The sequence below is a fragment of the Salmo salar genome, chromosome 17 (assembly GCF_965601325.2).
Source record: "Salmo salar chromosome 17, fSalSal1, whole genome shotgun sequence".
In the NCBI taxonomy this organism is placed as follows: Eukaryota; Metazoa; Chordata; class Actinopteri; order Salmoniformes; family Salmonidae; genus Salmo; species Salmo salar.
Window position 1 is genome coordinate 59,936,459 of NC_138307.1, and position 23,654 is coordinate 59,960,112.

The 23,654-nt window shown below is 47.4% G+C and overlaps 3 protein-coding genes across 7 annotated transcripts in view; 1 reads left to right on the forward strand and 2 right to left on the reverse strand.

The window, feature by feature from the left end:
* Positions 1–193: 193 nt before the first annotated feature.
* LOC106576295 (methionine aminopeptidase 2) lies at positions 194–7,248 on the reverse strand. 2 transcript variants are annotated; one of them, XM_014153386.3, is made up of 11 exons: positions 7,054–7,248; positions 5,881–5,982; positions 5,496–5,558; positions 5,073–5,175; positions 3,964–4,125; positions 3,598–3,779; positions 3,393–3,487; positions 3,190–3,286; positions 2,955–3,058; positions 1,462–1,577; positions 194–1,378 (listed from the first exon to the last, which is right to left on the reverse strand). In XM_014153386.3, the coding sequence occupies exons 1-11, from the start codon at positions 7,205–7,207 to the stop codon at positions 1,126–1,128; spliced, it is 1,431 nt and encodes a 476-aa protein (XP_014008861.1). In that variant the 5' UTR covers positions 7,208–7,248; the 3' UTR covers positions 194–1,125. The 2 variants fall into 2 exon arrangements, with proteins under 2 accessions (XP_014008861.1, XP_045555865.1); XM_045699909.2 differs by having other exon boundaries at positions 5,881–5,979; positions 7,054–7,238.
* A 1,331-nt stretch (positions 7,249–8,579) lies between these two features.
* LOC106576297 (vezatin) lies at positions 8,580–22,127 on the reverse strand. Of its 4 annotated transcripts, none has more exons than XM_014153391.3 (12): positions 21,692–22,127; positions 18,451–18,588; positions 15,029–15,118; positions 14,713–14,897; positions 14,294–14,578; positions 13,602–13,760; positions 13,193–13,340; positions 12,603–12,952; positions 11,727–11,920; positions 11,171–11,271; positions 10,855–11,062; positions 8,580–10,744 (listed from the first exon to the last, which is right to left on the reverse strand). In XM_014153391.3, the coding sequence occupies exons 3-12, from the start codon at positions 15,044–15,046 to the stop codon at positions 10,188–10,190; spliced, it is 2,205 nt and encodes a 734-aa protein (XP_014008866.2). In that variant the 5' UTR covers positions 15,047–15,118; positions 18,451–18,588; positions 21,692–22,127; the 3' UTR covers positions 8,580–10,187. The 4 variants fall into 4 exon arrangements, with proteins under 4 accessions (XP_014008866.2, XP_014008864.2, XP_014008865.2 ...); XM_014153389.3 differs by lacking the exon at positions 21,692–22,127 and adding an exon at positions 20,941–21,218; XM_014153390.3 differs by lacking the exon at positions 21,692–22,127 and adding an exon at positions 20,495–20,920 and having other exon boundaries at positions 13,602–13,748.
* The window catches only part of LOC106576296 (FYVE, RhoGEF and PH domain-containing protein 6), a 28,281-nt gene continuing 25,862 nt past the window's right edge, over positions 21,236–23,654 (forward strand). Inside the window, exon 1 of the mRNA XM_014153387.3 lies at positions 21,236–21,495. Coding sequence (XP_014008862.1) covers positions 21,486–21,495 — 10 coding nt within the window. The 5' untranslated portion in view covers positions 21,236–21,485. The remainder of the gene's footprint in view (positions 21,496–23,654) is intronic.

The window sequence follows — 23,654 nt, forward strand, 5'->3', positions numbered from 1 at the left end:
CCTGCGTAGGAACAGTGGGCTCCCGAGTGGCGTAGCTGTCTAAGACTGCATCTCAGTGCTAGAGGCGTCACAACCAGCCGTGATTGGGTGTCCCATAGGGCAGTGCACAATTGGCCCGTGTAGGCTGTCATTGTAAATAAGAATTTGTTCTTAACTGACTTGCCTAGTTAAATAAAACAAAATGTAGCCAATCAAGGATATCTTCCCAGTGAAGGAATACAGAGATTTTTTTTATTTCAATAGTTTTCTTCTTACAAAAACACTTCCAGGGAATTCAAAATGAAGCACTACATTTGGGTACATATAGTGGCAGCAGCCATTTCAAAGATATTTTACAAATCGCTTCTCCAGTATTTGTTTCTTAGATGAGTGCAGTCCCCTCCCTGTATCATGAAGCCAAACATACAGCTGTAGATGCATGGTTGTCTAGTCGTCAGCGTTCCCAGCCAGAACTCGAAAGGGGAAGAGTTGTACAATTTCAGGGTTCTGACGAGCAATCAAGTGACAGTCAGGACCCAATGACCAGAACACTGTAGGGTCAGTCTGAACCAGGAACTGTATAGCAGTAAGGGCCAGGAGTTTTTCCTGATCAGGTCACACTCCAGGCCCTATGCATACTTCGAGGGAGAGGAGGGTACTTATTTTGGTAAGAAAAGGTTTGTTTCTTCACATTCTTACTGGGTCTAAATACTGGGTGTTCTAAGCAGTTGAACTGTAACAGTTTGAGATTGTATGGCAGTTCCGGCTTCAGAAGATTGTAGAGACACCACTGTGTCCACAGATCCCTCTAGCAAGGGGGAAAATGACGACTAAGCTTTGTGGTTCAATGTCACCAAAAATAAAAGGGAAATAAAGATTCAGCCGCTGCTACATAAGCTAGTCCCTCCATGCTCGCTATTAAGTAGCGGTAAAAATGCATTGTGGGGGTACCTTACAGCAGCATTTTTCATAGCCCTTACTGGCTGCTCTCTGCCAAGGTGGGAGAAATGAGAAGAGACCAAAAGGAAGGTCCTGTATTTAGATGCTGTTTTTCTGTTGGAGTGCAGGTAGATGGTTCAGTGTGTCTATTCTCTGTATTGGGGCGGAGGGGTTGTGGTGCAGTTTGAATGAGGTTGGGTTCAGTATTCAATAGTCGTCCCCTCGGCTCACCACCTCTTTGCAGGTGGGCCTGAGCAGGATGGTGTGCTCGAACTGGGCGGTGTAGGAGCCCTTGGTGTCGCAGAGCGGGGGGTAGGGGTCCACGATGCCCAGGTCGCACAGGTTCTTCAGGGCCATCAGGTACTTGCTCTCCCCCAGCCGGTCCAGCCAGCGCCGGCAGAACGCCAGCGTGCCAAAGTTCTCGTTGATCACGTTCAACAGGTGCTTCGCCCGGGGGAGTCTGGGGGGAGGAAGGGGGAGAGAGAGGGGTAGAGATAGAGGGTGGAATACACAGTCCAGTGTTCACACAGGCAACCAACTTACCTGATTGGGACGTGTCCCACATCAAAGTTTTTCATGTAATGAGAACACTCCATGTCATCATGGACCACGCCCTTCCCTGTGCTGCCAAACGTCTCGATGGCGTACACCTCTCCCTCCTGGTGGTGCAAAAGAGGGTATCAGTCAGAAAAAGGACACTTATTGGGGTAGGAGGACACTGCTGCAGTCAACCAAATACACGGGGGCAGGCAATCCTGTTATAGAAATTCCTTGATCATCGACGACACCAAATCAGGCATGCAGGTATTGTGTTACTGGCTAATTGGTTCTTAAGCACACCATTAACTCAGCATCATTACTCAGTCACCCTCCCACAGCGCACCATTACTCAGTCACCCTCCCACAGCACATCATTACTCAGTCACCCTCCCACAGCACATCATTACTCAGTCACCCTCCCACAGCACACCATTAACTAAGCATCATTACTCGGTCACCCTCCCACAGCACATCATTACTCAGTCACCCTCCCACAGCACATCATTACTCAGTCACCCTCCCACAGCACATCATTACTCAGTCACCCTCCCACAGCACATCATTACTCAGTCACCCTCCCACAGCACACCATCTCAGCACCCTCCCCAGCCATCATTACTCAGTCACCCTCCCACAGCACATCATTACTCAGTCACCCTCCCACAGCACACCATTAACTAAGCATCATTACTCGGTCACCCTCCCACAGCACACCATTAACTAAGCATCATTACTCAGTCACCCTCCCACAGCACATCATTACTCAGTCACCCTCCCACAGCACATCATTACTCAGTCACCCTCCCACAGCGCACCATTAACTAAGCATCATTACTCGGTCACCCTCCCACAGCACACCATTAACTAAGCATCATTACTCAGTCACCCTCCCACAGCACATCATTACTCAGTCACCCTCCCACAGCGCACCATCTCAGTCACCCTCCCACAGCCATCATTACCCAGTCACCCTCCCACAGCGCATCATTACTCAGTCACCCTCCCACAGCGCATCATTACTCAGTCACCCTCCCACAGTGCATCATTACTCAGTCACCCTCCCACAGCGCATCATTACTCAGTCACCCTCCCACAGCGCATCATTACTCAGTCACCCTCCCACAGCACAACATTAACTCAGCATCATTACCCAGTCACCCTCCCACAGCCCCCGCATCATTACTCAGTCACCCTCCCACAGCACAACATTAACTCAGCATCATTACCCAGTCACCCTCCCACAGCACACCATTAACTCAGCATCATTACCCAGTCACCCTCCCACAGCACACCATTAACTCAGCATCATTACCCAGTCACCCTCCCACAGCACACCATTAACTCAGCATCATTACCCAGTCACCCTCCCACAGCCCCACCACCATTCCACACCCTCCCCAGCCATCATTACCCAGTCACCCTCCCACAGCACACCATTAACTCAGCAGCCCTTTCTAACCTCGCCTCCCTTCTTGCTCAGTAAGACAGATACACACCTCCATCCTGGTTGCTTCTCCTCCTTTGACAATGGGGACAGTCTTGCCGGCATGTATCCTGTACTGGCCAATTGAGTGGCCGTTCAGGTTTCTGATTGGCTTCACTGGAAATGATCCAAATTAACATTTGTGAGGAATTATCTTCCATCATAAATTACAACAAATTCACTATGTATGTATGTATGTATGTATGTATGTATGTATGTATGTATGTATGTATTCAGTAGCTCAGTACCTTGGTATGTTTTGCCGTCAATCTCCACCTCGTACGACTCCATCACTTCCTGAATTCTCTCTCCAACGTCACACAGACGCACGTCGATTCCAGCACACTGCAGAATGATGAAGCATGATTGAGATGAGACTGAACATTTGAACTACACTTCAAATTATATCAAGCGGCCTCGGGAATGGATGGCGTGTGAATGGATGTCGGACCTTGATTCCAGTATTGGTGGCGTCTCTCACGGCCTCCAGCAGTTTGTCATACTTTGGGTTGAACGTGACGGTGAAGGCACAGTCAATGATCCGACCTGAAAACACAGTGGGAGTGAGCACAGCATCCTACATGGTCAGTTGTGTGTCAAGTATGTTTTGATGTGTGTGTCAGCTGAACCGTGTGTGTACTGTGGCAGGGGTGTACCGTTGATGTGTGTTCCGAAGTCGATCTTGCAGACGTCGTCGTACTGCAGTACGGTGGGGTCTCCGGCGTTAGGGGTGTAGTGAGCCGCACAGTTGTTCAGAGAGCAGCCGGTGGGGAAGGCCAGGCCTGCATTCAGACCATTCTCCTTGATCAACTTCCTGGAACAGTTCTCCAACCGCTCACTTAAACACAGAGACACACGCACAGAGAAATGAGTTATACAGAAAGAGATGGGATAAATTGATAATGAAGGGATGAAAGCGCAAGAACGGACGTATGCAAAAGAGATGGAATGCAAGGGAAAAAGACTGACAAATAGAAAGAATAGGAAGCAACATCTCAGCTGTGATGATGATGAAGGCTCACCAGATGTCGATCATGGTCATGCCAGGTTTGATGAAGCTGCGGACGTGCTGGCGGACCTGTCTATGGGCCTCAGCAGCCTGTCTGAAGTCGCTCCATATTTCCTCGTTGGCCTTGTCCAGAACCCGCTTCTCTTCATTGGTGGTCCTCCACGCCGCGGTACGCCTGCACCAAGAGGAATCAGCAACAAGGTTAGCGGTCAGCACACACAGACACTGTTCTTCCCATCACTGTGCGTGAAATTCACAAGGGGAATCAGCAATGAAGTTAGCAAACACAAACATTTTGTCATTGCACGACTACCTGGAGGATCAACAACAGGTTAGGGCCCACGCATACATCTTACTCCCCCACCCAGCACCGTGACTGAGGGGGAATCAATGCAAGCATGGCTAGAGGATAAACCAAAGAAATAATGCTGAGGACGACAACCGCGTTTTGGGTTTTGCTCAAGCTGCAACTTTTTCAGCGACCTGACCAAATTCACATAGAAAAGTGTGTTATAGATCTGTCATTCTCATTGAACGCAAGAGTAAGAAGCGGTAGATCTGTTCTATGTGCGATATTTCTATGCTTCCTGTTAAGTTTTGTTTTGTAAACCACCTCAAATGACAATATTTTGGTGTATGAAAATATATTTTACAGCAGTTAAGCTTGTACAATGATTCTCTACACTATACTTGCTTATTTTGTCACAAACTGAAATTAGGGAAACTATTAGAATTTTAGCAACCAGGAAATGGCGGAGTGATTTCTGCATAGCGCATCTTTTAGAGCCCTTTATGTCAATGAGTTTCACATCAGTGAAGAGATCCAAGGTGAAGAATCACCCTGTCACTTCTGTTTGATAACCACACTGACTGATGCATGTATGCCAGGCAGCACTGTTTATTTCAGAACAAACTCAAACCTCCCTCCCCAGTCTCTCTGGTAGCTACCAGTTTGTGTTGAAGGTTGGACAGGTATAGCATGATGATCAGAGGAGCTGCCACTCCAGTATAACACAGTGGCCGGGGAAATAAGAGGCTGGGCCCCATTTCCACAGTAACCAAGTACAAACCACACACCAAGCCAAGAGTAGGTGTTTGTGAGATTGTGTGTATGAATCTTACCCATCCTGTAATGGAGGGTATTCACACTCCTGTCCAATGGGGAAAACGCCACTTGGATACAAGTCACAGATGGGCACAGACGGAGGGTCAGTCTGAACTTTGGCTGTGAAAGACCGGAAGAAACAAACAGTCACATAACCGTTCATTACTAGTTAATAAACTATCTAGAAGGTTTGAGTTGGAATTCCAGAGGTGACAGCAATATTCAGGGAAAAGCCAAACGTGCCCATTAGCCTGAGGACCTGAGGGGGGAGGCACTCAGAAGGCTGCAGGGTTATGCTCCAGAGTGCAGCAGTACGGCAGAGAGCCAGCCAGTCATATCCATCACTAGCTCATAGTCTACTCTCCCATTACACCCTATACATGACCAGACAAAGTGAAAGCCATAACTCTCAAGTGTCAAATGAAATAAGATCAACTCACGTCCTTTCTTCTTTTTCTTCTTCTTCTTCTTTTTGCCTGCCGAGTTCTCCCCCTCGTCTCCATCTGAGAGAAAAGGGGAGGAATTTGAAGTAATTTAGTCATATTCAAATGTCACAAGAGTTTATCAGCTCCCAGCAAGCCATGTATTGGTAGATGTGTATGTAGTTATGTGTGAGGTCATCTCTGCGATGTCCTTATGGGTCAGACATGCGGATGGTTAAGGGTGGTTAGGATTTGGGTCACAGGGCGCAACAACAGGACTGAACCCAGATCAGCTGCTCCGCAGCAGGGTGTGAGGAGCCATGGTTGGATCTCGGCCCATGTGGTTCTGGGTCAGGGGCTGCCTAGTATTAGGCTAAGGTAGAATACTGTTACGGTCTCTTACCATCCTCCCCGTCGTCTTCTTTCTCTTTGTCCTCCAGGGCCTGCTTCTCCAGCTGTTGTGTCACGTCAGCCACTCCATTGCCCTCAGCCTCGGTGCCAGCTGCTGCAGTCATAAATTGCACAGAGACAGATACACATGGGTGAGCTCATCCTATACATCTTACTAACCACGACATGGCGGCCGTGGCGACCACAGCTCCATGACAACAGAGAGCATCCAGGAGACCCGGGGGAGGGGAGGATGAGAGATGTTTGATGTGCGTGCAAGGGAAGGTACTGTCCAGCAGGGAAGTGATCCTTTTGGACTGTGGACAATGATCCCATTCCGCAAAGTGTATCCCCGAGGTCAGGGACTTGGCAGAAGAGGGGAGAGTATTAACATCTGTGTATAACCTTGGGGGCCAGCACACACCCACGCAACTAAGCCTGCTTTACTGATGTAAACACACATATTACAAGCTAAATGTTGTGTTTGTCAATTTAAAGGGCAACTGTCTGACATCCATTAGAAAAATGCATGCGAGCTGTAGCTAGTTGAGCTTGTTACAAGAAGATGGGTTGCTCGAAATAGCACATGCTGAGGATAACGTTATGTCAGCATTAAGTTTGCAGAGTTCAGTGAGCATGCTGTCTGAATCAAACAGTATCTTGACATTTCATAGCTAGCTAGCAGGCAGCGGGACAATCATTGTGGTCAATCATGCGTAACTAGTTAGTGTTAAATATATAAGTTATTATGAAACAGATCATAGTTACAACCTCGATCATCGAAGTCTGTGGAATGAAACTATTGTGGCGTTGACGTTATGTAAGAAAGCTAACGGTAACATAACAGCATTCCACAACACATTATGAAACATCAAAACTTGGCTTTGAACTTGCTAGCGACTTGTGGAACCTGCCAGCAAATGACTACGAACTGCGGCTAAGCTAGCAAGATATCTAGTCAGCTAACTAACTACTAAGTTTGTTTGTATGACTATTTCCGTCTGTTTACTGACATTTCGGCGCGGTTGTCGGATTGACAGAAGTCTCGCCCCATGCTTAGCTATCTAGCTACGGGTGTGTTATGAGAGCGAGGCGTGTTTCATAAGGCCTGGCGCACGATTCACAAGGCACACTCATCCCTAGGCACGCACGGCTCAACGGTAACTGGCCGGTCTGTAACTCTTACCGGGGCCTACCGACTTCTTCTTCTTCTTTTTCTTCTTCTTCTTGGCTGTCTCCTCGGAAGGGTCTACCTCCTCTTTCTCTTCTGCATCTCCGTTCAGGACCGTCTCTTCTTCGAGCTTCTGCTCCGGTACATTCTCCTGCACCACATCCGCCATGACTGCAGGCGTTAGTGGAAAAGGAAGCGCGGTGGTTTGTGGGTAAGGTGAGTGAGGAAGTTGCCGAGTCAGCTGAGCGCGTGCTGTGCTTGCTGAATGCAAAGTTGCTGTCGGAATTCATTCATTGATCACCATCACAATTATCCCAAAATATGTATCCCCAGAGACAAAATATCATACACAGTGAACAGCCCCGATTCAACAAACCTGGTTAATGTGTTAAAACAATTTGTGAATGTATGTTGTACTATACATCTTAATAACCTTTACTTTGTATTATTACGAATGAGAAAAATATTGGCCGCTAGATGGCAGCATGTATTAATATTAGATAACAAAGGATTTGGAGAAGGGCCCATATATTTCCATACACTTATTCCAGCAGCAGGAGCAATTTAATAATCGTCAGTCACCACGCAACAAGAACTCTATTGCAACCAGTTTACACATTCTCTCAAGAATAGCCGACTCCATGCTCCCTGCCCTAGGCTCCTTCCAATGAGCTGGGAGAACTGGGAAAGCCAGGTGAGGAAGCAACAAATCCCCAGTAGTATGCTTCCACCATTCATTTCAGTTTCACCTTTAATCGGAAGTCTCCGGATATTAGGAGAGGAAGCCAGTTCAGCGTATTGCCATGATGCCTGCTGGTTGTTTAAGGATGCTAAGGCTAATTCAATGAAGACAGGAAGCTGTGCCTGCCTGCTCCATGGTTCTTTGGGGAGAGAGGGATGGAAGTACATCCTTTTAAAATGATTGGACAGCTCGGTTGTTGGGGACACACACTACTGCTCTGTTCAGTCTCAATGTGGCTTTTGCAATGTGAAGATGGAAATTTTTTGCTCTGCCCCTAATAATACCTCCTTCTGTACTTCCACACCAGGGAAAACCTCATTATGTCAGACAGCTCCCGCTCTTTCTGTTCTCCAGCAGCCTGTCTAGCATGGACTGATTGGGCTTGTGTTTCACAGGGTGGCTGATACTGGGGCACACACTCCCACAGGGACACACAGAAAAAAGCTAGAGGGGCTATTTGGTCTACCTCAGTCAGACCGTTGAGGTTTCAGTTTCACACAGACACACACTAATTGTATAGGAAGTTAACCTGGGACTATTCACAACAGCTAAATGCATTTAAATGTGTGAGAGACGTGTGTGTGTGTGTGTCTCTACGCGCTGGGTCAGGATCTACATGTGGTACAGGGATCCCCAGCTGTTCTAGGTCAGACATATTTGGGTCTCCACAAAAGATCAGGTAACCCTCACACTACGCTGACTTTAACCCCCTTCCCCCTGGGGTTAGGGTCAGTCTCAGGCAGCTGAGAGAGACAGGGAGAAAGAAAGAGACCGATATAAAAAGAGAGACACAGTCAGCTCCAGAATAGCATTTTATTTTACAAATGAAATGTAGGAGGCACAGAACTCACTTCAGGAAGTGGACATGTGGGGGAGGGATGGGAGGCAAGACTAGGCAAGGCAGACACGGTGAGTGGGTGGGGGACAGACACCCTCGGACAAACACAAGCGGAATCATCGGTGCAGTCAATAAGCACATGCTGTCCTTCGATCATCACTCTAATTAATTGTAATCAACGGTAGTTGTTTCCAGGACACTCCGTAATAACTGTCCCAAACTCAATCCCCAAATCAATAGAGTTGGATCACATTCTAGTGAGGGAGCATTATGGAAATACAGATGCTGAGAATTTATTTTTATTTTTTAAATGTAACCTTTAACTAGGCAAGTCAGTTAAGAACAAATTCTTATTTACAATGACTGCTTACCGAGGAACAGTGGGTTAACTGCCTTCTTCAGGGGCAGAACGACAGATTTTTACCTCATCAGCTCAGGGATTCGATCCAGCAACGCTCTAACCACTAGGCTACCTGCCGCCCCAGATACAGTGGTACAATCTCCATGGAAACATTTACAGATGTACACAAGACAGAACCAAAACGTTCTGATACAGCAGACCATTCAGATCAGAGATACATGTAGTAGATGGGGAGTTACAGACACCTGCGGAACAGATTTCATAGTAGGTGGAGTAGGGATGGCATGAGGTAGTACAACACTTTACCTCAATAATCACCCAGTTGTCATCCCCTCATGGCCTCTTCATTGAGGCATCACTGATCCTGTATCCTGCATCAGATGAGCACTTGACGAGACCATTGGGGAAATAAGCACTGTGAATATGTTTGGTTCATTAGTGGATGGGGATGAATTTCATTTAACAGCAATCCACTGCCTGACCATATTCATCTCTCAAATAAAAACAACATACAATATGTAAAAATATTTCCACATCTGGTAGGCTAGTCCATTTTACAAGGGCAACTATGTCCACCCTTCTCTCTGACGTCTCCGTCTGCTCATTGGTTGCTGTGGGTTGAGTGACAGATGTTTTAGCCAACACATCTTTGCAGTTATATGGCCATTCCTATTGAGGCGGGGAGTGTGTAGAAGTGCAGACTCATAGAGGCAGACCAGAAATAAAACAGTGGTAATAAAATAGCTTTGCTCTGCTCTCTTTGAAATGTACCTCTCCTTCCTCTTTGACAGCGTGGTGTGTGTGTGCAATAACATCTGTGTGTGTGTGTGTGTGTGTGTGTGTGTGTATAGTAACATCTTACGTTCAGCCCCCGGTCAGTGATTCAGTACCTGAGCATTCTGCCCTGGGCTGCCGTGCACATGTTCAACATCCACACATCAGACTCTGCCTGTCAATACAGGAGTCATATACAGGAGTCATAGAGAGTGATTTGGCACACACACACACACACACACACACACACACACACACACACACACACACACACACACACACACACACACACACGAAGACATGACAGAGAGCCATGGAGCCAAGGAAACGGACAGCCGCAGTAAATAACCCAGGAGTGGGGTCAGACTTAAATACAGGAGCCTGTCTGTCCATAACTGTTCTGTTCAAAGCTCCGTAAAGCAGGAGGGTTTAGACTAGTTCTTCTCACATGTCTGTCCATCAGGCTGCGAACGCGTCTCTCCCTCATCCTCTTCTCCGCTGTCTCCAAACGTCTGCTCCTCCATGTTGGCGAAGGTGTATGAACGTGCTGCCACCTGGGCGGCGAGGGCGGAATTAAAGCTGAGCGCCGCCGAGCCGTGTAGTTCTGTCAGCCTGTCCATCACCGTGATGGCGGGGATCCGGGGCTGCAATATAAGGTCGGGCCCATTTAGTCCTGCCCCCTGGTCAGGCAGCCCGTCGTATTGGTAGAGCTGCGCCCCGCCCGTCCCGTCTGGGACAGAACCTTCACCCTCCTCCCCCTTTTCCTCCGCCTCACCACAGCAGAACTCTGTAAGTGCTTTTTCCTCTGCCTCTGTGAGGGGGCGCTCGTCCCTGACCCAGTCTTCCTCCTCGTCGTTCACCTTTTCCGATAGGTAGTTTCGCTCAACAACACCTGGTTTGGCCACGCCCACAAGGGTCAGAGTGTCCAATGGGTCGGAGGGCGTCTGGGATTCTATAGGAGTTTCAGCGGAAACTATAGGCATCACCGCCGCTGGTAGACAAAATAAACACATCATTAAACGACCACATGAAATGAGAGAGACAGAGAACTAAAGGAGCGGCAGAGGCAGAGAGCTGCAAAGTGGGTAGGCGGAGCGAGACCTTGGTCGTTGAAGAGCAGCTGTTTCCACTTCCTCCTCTCGCCCTCGGACGCCCGCTGGCCCAGCACGGCTTTGAGCTCCGATAGGACGCGCTGAGACTCCTCCCTCTCCCGCCGGTGGCGCTCTCGTTCCTCGGGAGACAGCATGTCAACCACCGACCCCGCCCACCCGTTCTCATCCTCCGAGTCCGACACGTACGCTTCTAGCTCCTGGCCAATCAGAGGGCAGGAAAGACCCATTACACATAAAGACACACACTACAGGCACCTAGTTTTGTGTGTGTGTGTAGATCCACAGTGAGTGGTGAGGTTCAGTACCTGCTCCTCAGGCACAGGGTCCCTGTCCAGGATGAGGGTGTAGGTTGGGGCAGGGGTGCATGGCACAGGAGGGAGACACTGCTCTGGACCATCAGGAGTTCCTGAAAGAGAAAGGATGGATAGAACGTATTACACACACATACAGGTAAGTGTACACACACACACTCAAATGGAGACACACCACCCTACGCAATTATCTGTTTGTGTATCAGATCTCTTGAGTCAGTCAACCTGCTCCCTGTTCACAAAGAGTAGACCTCTAAAATGTGCTGAAACAGTGTGTGGTGAAACTAGGCCATTGTTCCCTCCCTCCCTCCCTTCCCTGTGAGGTCTGGTTCTTATCCTATATTTGAAGGAGCCACTTCCTCACTGACTCTGAATAGTCTCTGGGCTGGGCGTGGGGGGAGTACTGACCAAAAATAACCCTTCCACTGTAACCATGGAAACCTGGGGGGGGGGGGTCCAGTATTCAGACCCAATATCAGGGCCATTCACCTCTCAACTGGTCAGCTGCGTTAACTACCTAAGCCTAATAAAGGCAGTGTGTGTTCTTCACCTGGGCAGGTGTTAGCTCTCCTCAGCATGCGCTCCACTTGGCCCACGGTGTCCTCCCAGCATCCGGCGCTGGCCTGCATGTGGGGCTGCAGGTGGCCGAGACGCTCCTGGAGGTCCTGGTAGCCCTCCACAGTCACCTCCACCGCCTCCTTAGTCACCATCAGCTTCTCCAGGTCATCCTCCAGGATAATCATCCTAGTGGGGGGAAGAGGAGGTGAGATGAGGGGAGGGTTAGGGGAGGAGGGGTGAGGAGAGGATGGGAGAGGAGGATGGGGCGAGTGGGGTAAGGAAAGGGGGCTTCCCAGCCGAAACAGTTCGAACGAGTTTGTGCATATATTATGACTACATTCTGTGACGCTTTAGTTGGTTTTGGACTTCAGCACACAACATTTTTCTCAAGGCAAGCCGAAGTCTACGGCCCTTCGTAAGAGATTGGTCAACAATAGGGATTCTTCGATACAGTTTCTGTTGTCATTCAACGAGACATTCATTCATGGACATTTTTTCATTGAGAAATACTGCACCAAACATCTTAGTTCGATGTAAAATTGTGTGACTAAGATCTCCTCTGCAAAAACTTCAAAATTAATGACAGATTTCTTGAGTTATCTTACATTAACTTAGACTATTTTGAGGAAGTGTATAGTGCTACGGCATCTCAAAATGGACAAACAATACTATTGCCACGTTTTTCAAGAGAAGGTCCTTTAAGGGAGTATGCAAGCACTCTCGTTCATTTCACCTTGCCGAGTTCGGCTATGCACCAGCCAAACTGAAGAATACTGACGGCTGTAGACTGAGGGGTGAGGAGGGTATGGAGTAACAGGTGTTAGGGTTAGGAGGGCGAGGGTTGAGTAAGGGTTTAGGTTTGACTCACTCGTTGAGCAGGGCCCTGAGATGCAGCTGCAGGCTACGTACAGACGTGTGCAGTGTGTTGAGCTCTCTGCATTTCTGTTGAGCGCGCCCCACCCTGTCCGAGCCCTGCGTCCGGTGCTGCGTCTCAAAGTACCGGTGGAACTCGTAGCTACGCTGCAGGTCGCCTAGGCAACCGGCCAGGGCACCGTGGAGAGGCTGTGTCACCGTGGCAACAGAGCGGTGTATGGGCGGAGGAGGGGTTTCACCTTTGACCCAGTCTTCCCTGGGCTCCTCCAGTCGTCGTGGTGACAGCAGCAGGGCAAATCGGCGGAAACATTCTGAGCTCTGCCCCACCCACAACTGGAACAGCACCTGGAGGACGGAAAGCCCACAGGGACAAACAGAGTAGCTAACACCCTCACTCTGACAATGCCCTTCATTTCACCTATTGACCTGCATCTAAATGATCTCTTCTATCTTTCTCATCATGTTTCTCTTCTACTCTTTCTTCCACTATCTATATAAAAGCAAGTTCTCCATCCAAAATCTAACCCAATCTCATCTTCCTTCCGTCTCTCTCTCCCTCTCGTGGTTCAGGTAGGTGGGTCTTACCTTGAGGGCAGGGAGGCTGTAGTCATCGGTGAGCTCCTGTGCCTCTTCGTCAGTCAGGTGCTCTGTCCCCAGGCCCATCCCCAGCTCCTTCAGAGGCACCGCAGACACGTAGTTGGTCACATTGTCGATCTCAGAGTTCAGGGGGTACGTGGGTACGAGTTAAGGAGCCCATCAGCTCACAGATTGACACTCATATACTAAATGACCCGCCAATTCGTCAAACAGAATATATCCTCTAACACACATTCACTCAAGTGTAACACCAAAGGGTTACTGGTAGAAATCAATCTTTAGTGCTTGCATTGTTTAATTCCTGCATAAGTTGAGTCTGGCAATATCCCCTCTTTTGAAAATGAACACCTTTTCCTCTCTCTCTCTGTGTGTGTGTGTGTGTGTGTGTGAAGGATATGCTTTGAGCATGTGGCAAGTGGCTCGGCGGGAGGCTCTGAAGGCCGAGCGGAGCGCCCGGTACACCGCCTTGCGCAGGCCAATCAGCTGCTGCCCCCGTGGCCCCGCCCCCAGCCCCGCCCTACTAAAGGAGCTGGCCGCACTCACCCTGTCGAGCAGACTTGACAAGTGAAATGTGATACAACTGTGCAGACGTCCCAGAGAGGCAGGGAAGCACACGCAACACGACATGCTAACAACATGCTAATAACACGTTTATGACTGAGACACAACAGGACGTGCTAACAACATATGACATGGTTATGACAAAATGCTATCACAAAACAAACAACGACGATAACGGATGAAGACGAATACAGTGACAATGCTGTCCTACCAACAATATTACAGACACTGAACAGTGGAACAGAGAGTAGGGTGGGGATGAACGGTCAGTGGAACAGGCAGGGAAAGGTAAAAAGTGGGCCCTTCAGGTAATGATAAACTAAGATAATAGATACTAGCCTAAGTGCTAACCTTATAGTTGGGTAGATGAAAGTGCTAGTGGGTGAAAGTGGACAGTAACGTTAAGGACAGACTATGTGACTCACAGCAGGGTTAGCATGCACACTTACAACATGAGTAGGAAGGTGGGGATGCACACTCCCACTATGGATGAAGTAGATAGATAGTAGATCAAAATGGTCCACTTACAGGGTGAACCCTCGAGAGATGACCTCTGTCTCCTGCAGCAGTCTCAGGGACTTGCGGGCCAGGCTGGTCAGAGCCTTACTGTTCAGCACCATGGTCTGCAGCTCGGAGGCCTGGGCGTGTGCTGCCCTCTGCATCCTCCCCTGTCTCCACAGCCCCGCCCCTCGCAGCCCCACCCAGCCCATGACTGCAGCACACCACGGGATCACAGCCAGAGACCAGGCCCCGGCAGAGAGAGAGGACAGGCCTAGCAACACTGCAGCCAGGCCCACCAGCACTGCTACGTCCCTGAGAGAGAAGAGGAAGAGAGAGAAAGAAAGAGAAAACCAAGACAGAAAGAGATGGAATGTTAGTGTCTGCTGTGTGTACATGTAGATATTTATGTGTTTGTGACGATGTTAGGATCTGTGTTTGGGGCGTACCCCTGCGAGGGTGAGGCGAGGAGGCGCGGGCAGGGCAGGGAGTTGTCTCTTCTGGGTGAGCCGGAGGGCGAGGCGCCCAGGGTGAGCAGGCTGGGGTCTAACAGCTCGATCAGCTCCACATCCTCCTGGAGCAACACATCCTGGTCCAGGATACACTGCACCGCGTACTGGCCAAACACACAGTCCTATAGGGAGGGAGAGAGAGGGATGAGGGAGAGGAAGAGGACACAGAGAGAAAGAATATAAGAACATGCGTCTTTGAGATGAAGTCACTTGGTTCTATGGTTAGTCCCATGGTTTCCATGGTGACCCTTACCAGCTGCTGCTCCAGCATATGGGCAGAGGCAGCCTGGTGGAACGGGCTCCGCCTCCACAAGGCATCAGCCAATCTCCATAGACGTCCTCCCTGCCAATAACACAGAGGAGGATGGGTCAGGCGGGGAAGAGACTGGAGCCAATAAGGGGAACAGAGTAATCAACCAGGCATAATTCTGCAAATGAATAAGTCACACATCCTTCATACGAACAGCAGACAACATCTGTGAGAGCCGGGGAAGAGCCGCCATCAACCACAAATCACACACACACACACACACACACACATTCCTAAGAAACATTTTCTTCATTCCAGGGCATATCCCAGGAAACAGGGTCTTTGAGACACCAACAATGGGTGTGTGTGTGTGTGTGTGTGTGTGTGTGTGTGTGTGTGTGTGTGTGTGTGTGTGTGTGTGTGTGTGTGTGTCGACTTCCCCCCAACACACTCCTACACACACACACACCCTCCATTCCCCCCTAGTTGATAGTTTGCCAGGCTCCAGTAGGAGATTCACTGTAAACAAACAAAGTAAACAGAATTATATTCTAATCACTAGCAAACGAACAGAGTAATTATAAGCATTCCAACTAAACTGCACAATTTGATATGCTGCTATTAACCAAATAATTCTCCAAAATATCTATATTAGAAATCCTGATCCCCTTCATTTAGCCATAATAGTGTGAAGAGTGAGTGAATTAAAATGCCTATAGCGAGTGACACAATCTAGTGATGAGAATAGCTTATTTTCCTCACAGTATTTTCTTGGGAAAGTAGCAGTACTATCCCATACAGTCATTGGTACTACCAGTATCAGGCAACATCACCACTAACGAGGCATATTTCAGGCTGAGTCCCAAATGGCAGCCTATTCCCTATATATAGTGCGCTATTTTTGACCCAGGCCTGTAGGGATTCAATGTTCCAGCCAGGCTACAGTTGTTCATGAAGAAGTTTCCACTCGGTAAAGGTCTAGGATCAGCTCACCCTCTCCCAATCCTAACATTAACCATTAGTGTGGAAAGTGCTAAACTGAACCAAGATCAGCGTCTAAAGGCAACTTCGCCCTTACTATTGATCCAGACTGGCCTGGGTGCGTTTTCTACCCTGACTTTCTGTTATTGGGAGTTTGGGACGCAGTGTGTTATTGGTCAGCAGGCTGCAGGGCTATTGATTATTGGTCTAAGTCTGAGCTGCAGGACTGGGCGTTCACGCTACACTGACCAACCACAGCAGGAACAGAACATGGCATCTAAACCACCCCCCAGAGAGAGGGTAGTGTGTGTTAGTCGTGAAGGGGGAGGCCCATGTAGACGTTTTCATTCTCTACTACTCACTCATCTCAATCTAATATCCCCCATCCAAACATTAAGGCAGGAGACAGAGACGGGCCACACAGAAAAACACACAGACAGCGGAATGCAAACACAGTGACACAAACAACCAACACTTCACTAGTAAGTACAGTTCATTTCCTGGTCCTGTCCTGCTCCTGCTCTTTAGTATTCCACTGGCGTCACCCAGGGGAACATTCCCGAGTCTTTATGCTCCCCGTCTGCAGTGTGAGAGAATGGAAAAAATACTCTGCAAAGATGTGTGAGTGTGAGAGAGACTCAGAGAGAGAGAGAGAGAGAGAGAGAAAGAGTAGGGGGAGTGAAAGAGGAAGAGACTGTGACATTATGTGTGTGTTCTGAATCTTGAAGCCATATTTCCACAAAACAATCCTCAACGCTTGATCTTCTCTCCATCTCACTCTCTTATGACTCCAGGATTTGAAGGAGGAGACTAGGCAGGCTGGCAGTGAAGTTTTTTTATTGCCAATAAATTTCAACTGACCTCGTCCTGCCTTCGCTCTCTTCAGTTAGCTGCTCGTCGGCTCGTGACATGACACATGCAAAAAGGCAATATTGGTAGTCAGCAGTCAGCAGGAAATTGTGGCACAAAGAACCTTTATTCAGATGGCACACTGACAGATTCCCATATTCCTCCCTCTCTCTCTCTCCTTACTAACCTCATTTCATGTCATACAATGCTCTGGTTTAGTGTGACATTTATTTCTGTAAAATAACATCAATGTGCCCCACGTGCCGTCAAATATTTTTGAAATCCTATTTTATTCACAAATGTGGATGATTTTCAGGTCCAGTGTGTGCTAAACAGGCCCAGTGTGTGCTAAACAGGCCCAGTGTGTGCTAAACAGGCCCAGTGTGTGCTAAACAGGCCCAGTGTGTGCTAAACAGGAGCAGATAACCAGTGTTGGCCTCTGACTGTCTGGAAATCAAATATACACCAGGCAATCGTCCATGTTAACAGGCGCGCACACACACACACCTCTATCTGGGCTACAGGAAGTTGGACAAGGAATAACCATATCTTTGCCATTAACCCATAGGAATCCCCATCCAGGTGACTACTTGAAAATGGTGGATGATGGCAATGCCCAATAACAATGTCCATGTTTAAACAGGTTATATCCATGATGAGTCCTCCACGAGAATAATTCCCAAACGCTCCTCTGAATAACAGGCTCTCGGAGAGGAAGCATGACGCGGACGGACGGAAAGTTCTTGGAGGAGGCTAATGTGACATAATTTCCTGTTCCTCACGGGAAAAAATACAGAAGCAGGAAAAGGAACGCACTCAGAGTCATGTGACCACGCGCTGGCCAGAACCCTGAAACATGAATGCATACTATACAGCAGCAGAGAGCTATGATTGTGCATATGTATATTACAGTATGTATCACACAAGCCACTCACACCACAGAGGCATACACATACACAATGCACTCCAGGTATCAGTAATCTAATTAAGCCCCAATGAATGAGAATGAAAATATATATATATAACAGAGAGAGAGAGAGAGAGAGAGAGAGAGAGAGAGAGAGAGAGAGAGAGAGAGAGGAGAGAGAGAGAGAGAGAGACGAGAGAGAGAGAGAGAGAGAGAGAGAGAGAGAGAGAGAGAGAGAGAGAGAGAGAGAGAGCAGAGAGAGAGAGAGACAGAGAGAGAGAGAGAGAGAGAGAGAGAGAGAGAGAGAGAGAGAGAGAGACTCTTCCTTTCACAGTTTCCTAAACAGGACTAGGAACTCCCCTCAGCACTAATAGAGAAACTTGACCAAATAGACAGACCCTATCCCTGGAATAGTGTGGAAAAGACAAATACCTTGCTCTGAATCTGTTGCTCTCTTTCCTCCATGATCCCTGTCTTGTCTGTCTGCCAGCCGTGTGTGAATGAGTTAGTGTGTGTGATATGTTTCATTGTTTGGAATCAATAGCAGATGTAATTACATTCTGTCTGCCTGCATGAATGTACAGTGAGTTGGTCAAGCACACACTGACAACACCCCAAGGCTATGGAATCATAGTGGGGGTTCCTTATGGTAGCAGTGAGGGGTGTGTGTGTGGGGGGGGTCACTCACTGTGGGTTTGGACAAGCTGTCCTGGAGGGAGGTCGTCGTCCCCTCTCCTCCTCCACACTCGTCCTCCTGAGACACTGTGGGACATGCCTCAAAGTCTGTGTGTCCTAGATCATGCAGGTAGTGGAAGAGCGGAGAGTTCTGGAAAAAGAGAGAGAGGGGAGAGTGTGTAGCGAGATAGAGAGAGAGGGGAGAGTGTGTAGCGAGATAGAGAGAGAGGGGAGAGTGTGTAGCGAGATAGAGAGAGAGGGGAGAGTGTGTAGCGAGATAGAGAGAGAGGGGAGAGTGTGTAGCGAGATAGAGAGAGAGGGGAGAGTGTGTAGCGAGATAGAGAGAGAGGGGAGAGTGTGTAGCGAGATAGAGAGAGAGGGGAGAGTGTGTAGCGAGATAGAGGGGAGAGTGTGTAGCGAGATAGAGAGAGAGGGGAGAGTGTGTAGCGAGATAGAGAGAGAGGGGAGAGTGTGTAGCGAGATAGAGAGAGAGGGGAGAGTGTGTAGCGAGATAGAGAGAGAGGGGAGAGTGTGTAGCGAGATAGAGAGAGAGGGGAGAGTGTGTAGCGAGATAGAGAGAGAGGGGAGAGTGTGTAGCGAGATAGAGAGAGAGGGGAGAGTGTGTAGCGAGATAGAGAGAGAGGGGAGAGTGTGTAGCGAGATAGAGAGAGAGGGGAGAGTGTGTAGCGAGATAGAGAGAGAGGGGAGAGTGTGTAGCGAGATAGAGAGAGAGGGGAGAGTGTGTAGCGAGATAGAGAGAGAGGGGAGAGTGTGTAGCGAGATAGAGAGAGAGGGGAGAGTGTGTAGCGAGATAGAGAGAGAGGGGAGAGTGTGTAGCGAGATAGAGAGAGAGGGGAGAGTGTGTAGCGAGATAGAGAGAGGGGGAAGAGAAAAAAAGTTTGTTTGTTTGTTCCTGCTCTTCCCAATTCTCTGTTACAGATTTCCCAATATACAGGAAGCTATTCTTAGAAGTGTCATAACCCAGCCGGCACTGCAAGTGGCAGGAAAAGCATCACTGATCTGCAGTAGCATTACGTTCCAATTACCATCTGGAATCATACACTCATTCTCCACCTTCTCTCCCATTCAACTTGCCATTCCATGCAGATTTCTGTCACGCTCTTTCACACTTGACTTCCATACATAAACACAGAGACCTTGATGCTGCGGGCAAAACAGCCACTCAGATGACAAGCTAGAAAAGGAAATCATCTATTCTCTCTGCTCAAGTCTTGGTCACCATGGGCAACTAATTGTATTACTGTGTGCAGCTTCTTGTTTTTTTATTGATTCGCTAGGGTTTTGGGAAACACGGGACAAGTTAGCTAAGGGCTAAACTTCTGCTGAGCAAAGATATGTTAACGTTAAAAGCCTAGTAGAGAACACCCTATGTATGTGCACTACCCATCCCTAAACCTCCCCCTGGCCCTAAGCATCTTTCAATACCTTTCAATACCCTTTTCTTACACCTAATCTGCTCCAAAGTCCATTACAACAATCCAGCGATGGAATTAAACAAACATAATAATCTAAAATCCTTGCATAAAAGAGTGTTCTACATGATTAAGTGTTAAAGCTCAGCCTAAAGTGGGACTAGTGTGTGTGTGTGTGTGTGTGTGTGTGTGTGTGTGTGTGTGTGTGTGTGTGTGTGTGTTGCCAGCAGGGATGAGCAAATCACTGTCCTGCATCACAGGTCAGACTCCCACCTCAATCTCCCTACAATTGAGATGTGCAGCAGCAAAGTGGGCCTTTTGATCTCTACCTCTCCTCTGTTTGCCCCTAGGACAACGTACTGGCACTGGCATAACAACAATTTGCCCACAATTAAGAAAAAAAGAACCAACATTATGCTCCAATTTTACCAAGGAGACACCTGACCCAATTTCCAACCAGCTGCCGACGCTCCACACCCGAAGGATGAGAGAAAACCAAAACATCTCCGTGCTTCTACATCTGGAGAGCAAGCCATTTGCATACCTTGATAGATCCACCTATAATACGTTATCACGATTACACACCCCGATCCAAGCATGACGTGGTGGGCTAAAGTTACTCACTTGCATGATCGGACGGTATCGGCGGCGCACATGTTGACACATCAGGCTGTCAGACGTTTCGAACTGCTAACGTTATTCCCTTCCTACGTCGCATAAAGCACCGATCAGACACACACTCTCCACGCCAGCTATGATGATGAAACAGCACACTGCCCCATGATAAGAAAAGCTACTTAGCAGTCAGGCAGGATTGGCTGCACGGCCAATTTAGTTCGGATTTATGTCTCAGCTACCATAACAACAGGGATAGCTAAACGCCAATGGGTAAACGGTGCTCATGGCCATTCTAATAAGCTAGCTAACGTTAGCGAGCCAGCTACTCTGACAGTCTGGTCAACCACGCCAATTTCATCACGCAGAATGAATCAGAAAACCTATACAAACTCCGTCTTGACACACTACACTACGCGTTAACGGAACATATGCGCCTGAATAAAAACACAAACCTCAAATACCACATCTTCATCAAACTCCTCAGTCATTGCTCTCCGCCATCGATATCCAACCGTTACGCATTCTGGGATTGTAGTCGTTTGTAAACGTCAAGAAGTGAAAATCTGAAGCAGTTACTAGCAGTTTGCTAGTCCTTGTTAGCTGCGCAAAACAAACTCCTCGGCAAAACAACACTTCCCACAATCCAAATCGCCCAACGCTTCCTCGAGAACCTCGGTGTTCGAGCAGGAGAGACGGGATCCTCCAGTGGTCACGCGTGGAAATGCAACGTCCTCAGCCGGGAGCAAGGGAAGGAAACAGCGCCGTGGACGAAACACGAAACTCCAGAAAACTGGAAAAAGGGGGACTAGAGGAAACAGTTTATTCACGTTTCAGTCGGTGATATAAGCGACATTTTGTTTCTTTATTATGTTGTTTACCTGGTGTTCTTTGAGACTGACTGACAATGGCGCCTGAAAAAGAAAATCCACGAAATTCCGTGCCATCCCATTGAAAGCAAGTTTACTCATGGAGTAAGGAAAGGAGCAAGTCGGGAGTCATGAGCACAGGTTTGTTTCCTGGATGGCTAAGTAGTTGCATTTAGTCGACAAAGCAGTTTATTTGAGTGCGTTTGCAGTTAAGAGTTTTACCAAGCAAATCCATAAAAGCAAAAACGTTGAAGTTATGTTACTTTTGCAGAAACATAGCCCAGCTTTTTCCAGGTTATTACATTGTAATTACTGTTTTTCATAATGATAACGTTACCTCTCCGAAGGCGTAGTAGTGGCAAAGATGAGCAGTTTCCACCCGCTCATGATTTAGGGAGACCAGTCATTCTGGTTAGAATACTCCAACAAAAGTACATGCAACACAATTGATGCATCAGCCAAATGTGAAGAGAGAAAGAGCGTGTATGAGAGGGCAGATACATTCAGCTCCTTTGTGTAACATCTGTCCTCCTGTTTTGATGCAGTCAGATGCGCAATGGATTTTTTGGTTTGTTACTTTCAAACATGGTTATATAACCTAAAGCAGCGATTGTCAACCACTAAACCGACGAATTTTCAATCCGTTGAGGCAAAGGGGAATTGGCACTGGAGTTTACAGATTTTTTCCATGAGTAAGTTAGCTAGAGGGTCATTCAGGCTTCATCCACATCCGCTCGGTGAATTCGCTTCTCGTGGTATCGCACTAGCCCGGCCAGTCAGTAGCCCTGATCCAGCCCAGTCGAGCAGAAAACGAGGCCATATCCTTTTGGGCATCTCATTATGGATAGTATACAGGACGAACATCTTTCACAACACACACACACACACACACACACATACACACACACACACACACACACACACACACACACACACACACACACACACACACACACAGCCAACTTCAAAACCAGTCAGTGCCATGAAATCGTTCAGGTCATACTCAGCAAAAGATTCGAAAACATTTTGAACCAGAGGGAACAAACTAGGACAAGGAGGACGCATGCAGCGAGGTGACACGGGATTCTACTTGGGTTGGTGCCATTGAAGCTGAGAACACATTTTCTCCACCAAAAATAAACAAGCCAGAAAACTCCAGTAAACACAGTGGTTCTCTCACAATTCACGAATGTAATCCATATAATTGTTGACATATATTTGACATTTGTATCTTAAAGCATAATTGAGAAAAAATGAATTGAAGTTGGACTATTTGTGACTTTTTATCCTTACCCAAAATATTTTTTTTCTCTTATCCTTTAAGACTGTAGGTGCAATTTAGCAAAAGTTGGTGTCATATGAAGCTTTACTGCTTCCTCTATAATATTAGTAGTATTTTGATTTCAATAAAACTATCTTACATACAGTACCAGTCAAAAGTTTGGACACACCTACTCATTCCAGGGTCTTTCTTTGTTTTAACTATTTTCTACATTGTAAGAATAATAGTGAAGACATCAAAACTATGAAATAACACATATGGAGTCATGTAGTAACCAAAAAAGTGTTAAACAAATCTAAATATATTTTATATTTGAGATTCTTCAAAGTAGCTACCCTTTGCTTTGATGACAGCTTTGGACACTCTTGGCATTCTCTCAACCAGCTTCATGAGGTAGTCACCTGGAGTGCATTTCAATTAACAGGTGTGCCTTGTTAAAAGTTAATTTGTGGAATTTCTTTCCTTCTTAACCTCTACGGGCTAGGTGGGACGCTAGCGTGCCACCCGTGGTGCACTCCATCAACAGCAGGTGCATTTCAAGAGCGGCAAATTTGAATCCAAATAAATGTCAAAATTCAAATTTTTCAAACATACAACTATTTTACACCCTTTGAAAGATAAACATCTCCTTAATCTAACCACGTTTTACGATTTCAAAAAGGTTTTACGGCGAAAGCATAAATTTAGAGTATGTTAGGACAGTACATTTACAAGAGTTGTGTGTAATGTTTTGTCAAGTCAAAGACAGGGTCACCAAAACCATAAAACCAGCTAAAATGATGCACTAACCTTTTACAATCTCCATCAGATGACACTCCTAGGACATTATGTTAGACAATGCATGCATTTTTAGTTCTATCAAGTTCATATTTATATCCAAAAACAGCGTTTTACTATGGCATTGATGTTGAGGAAATCGTTTCCCTCCAATAACCGGCAGTCAAGTCAGCGTCACAAATTAAATAATTAAAATTAGAAAACATTGGTAAAATATTATATTGTCATTTAAAGAATTATA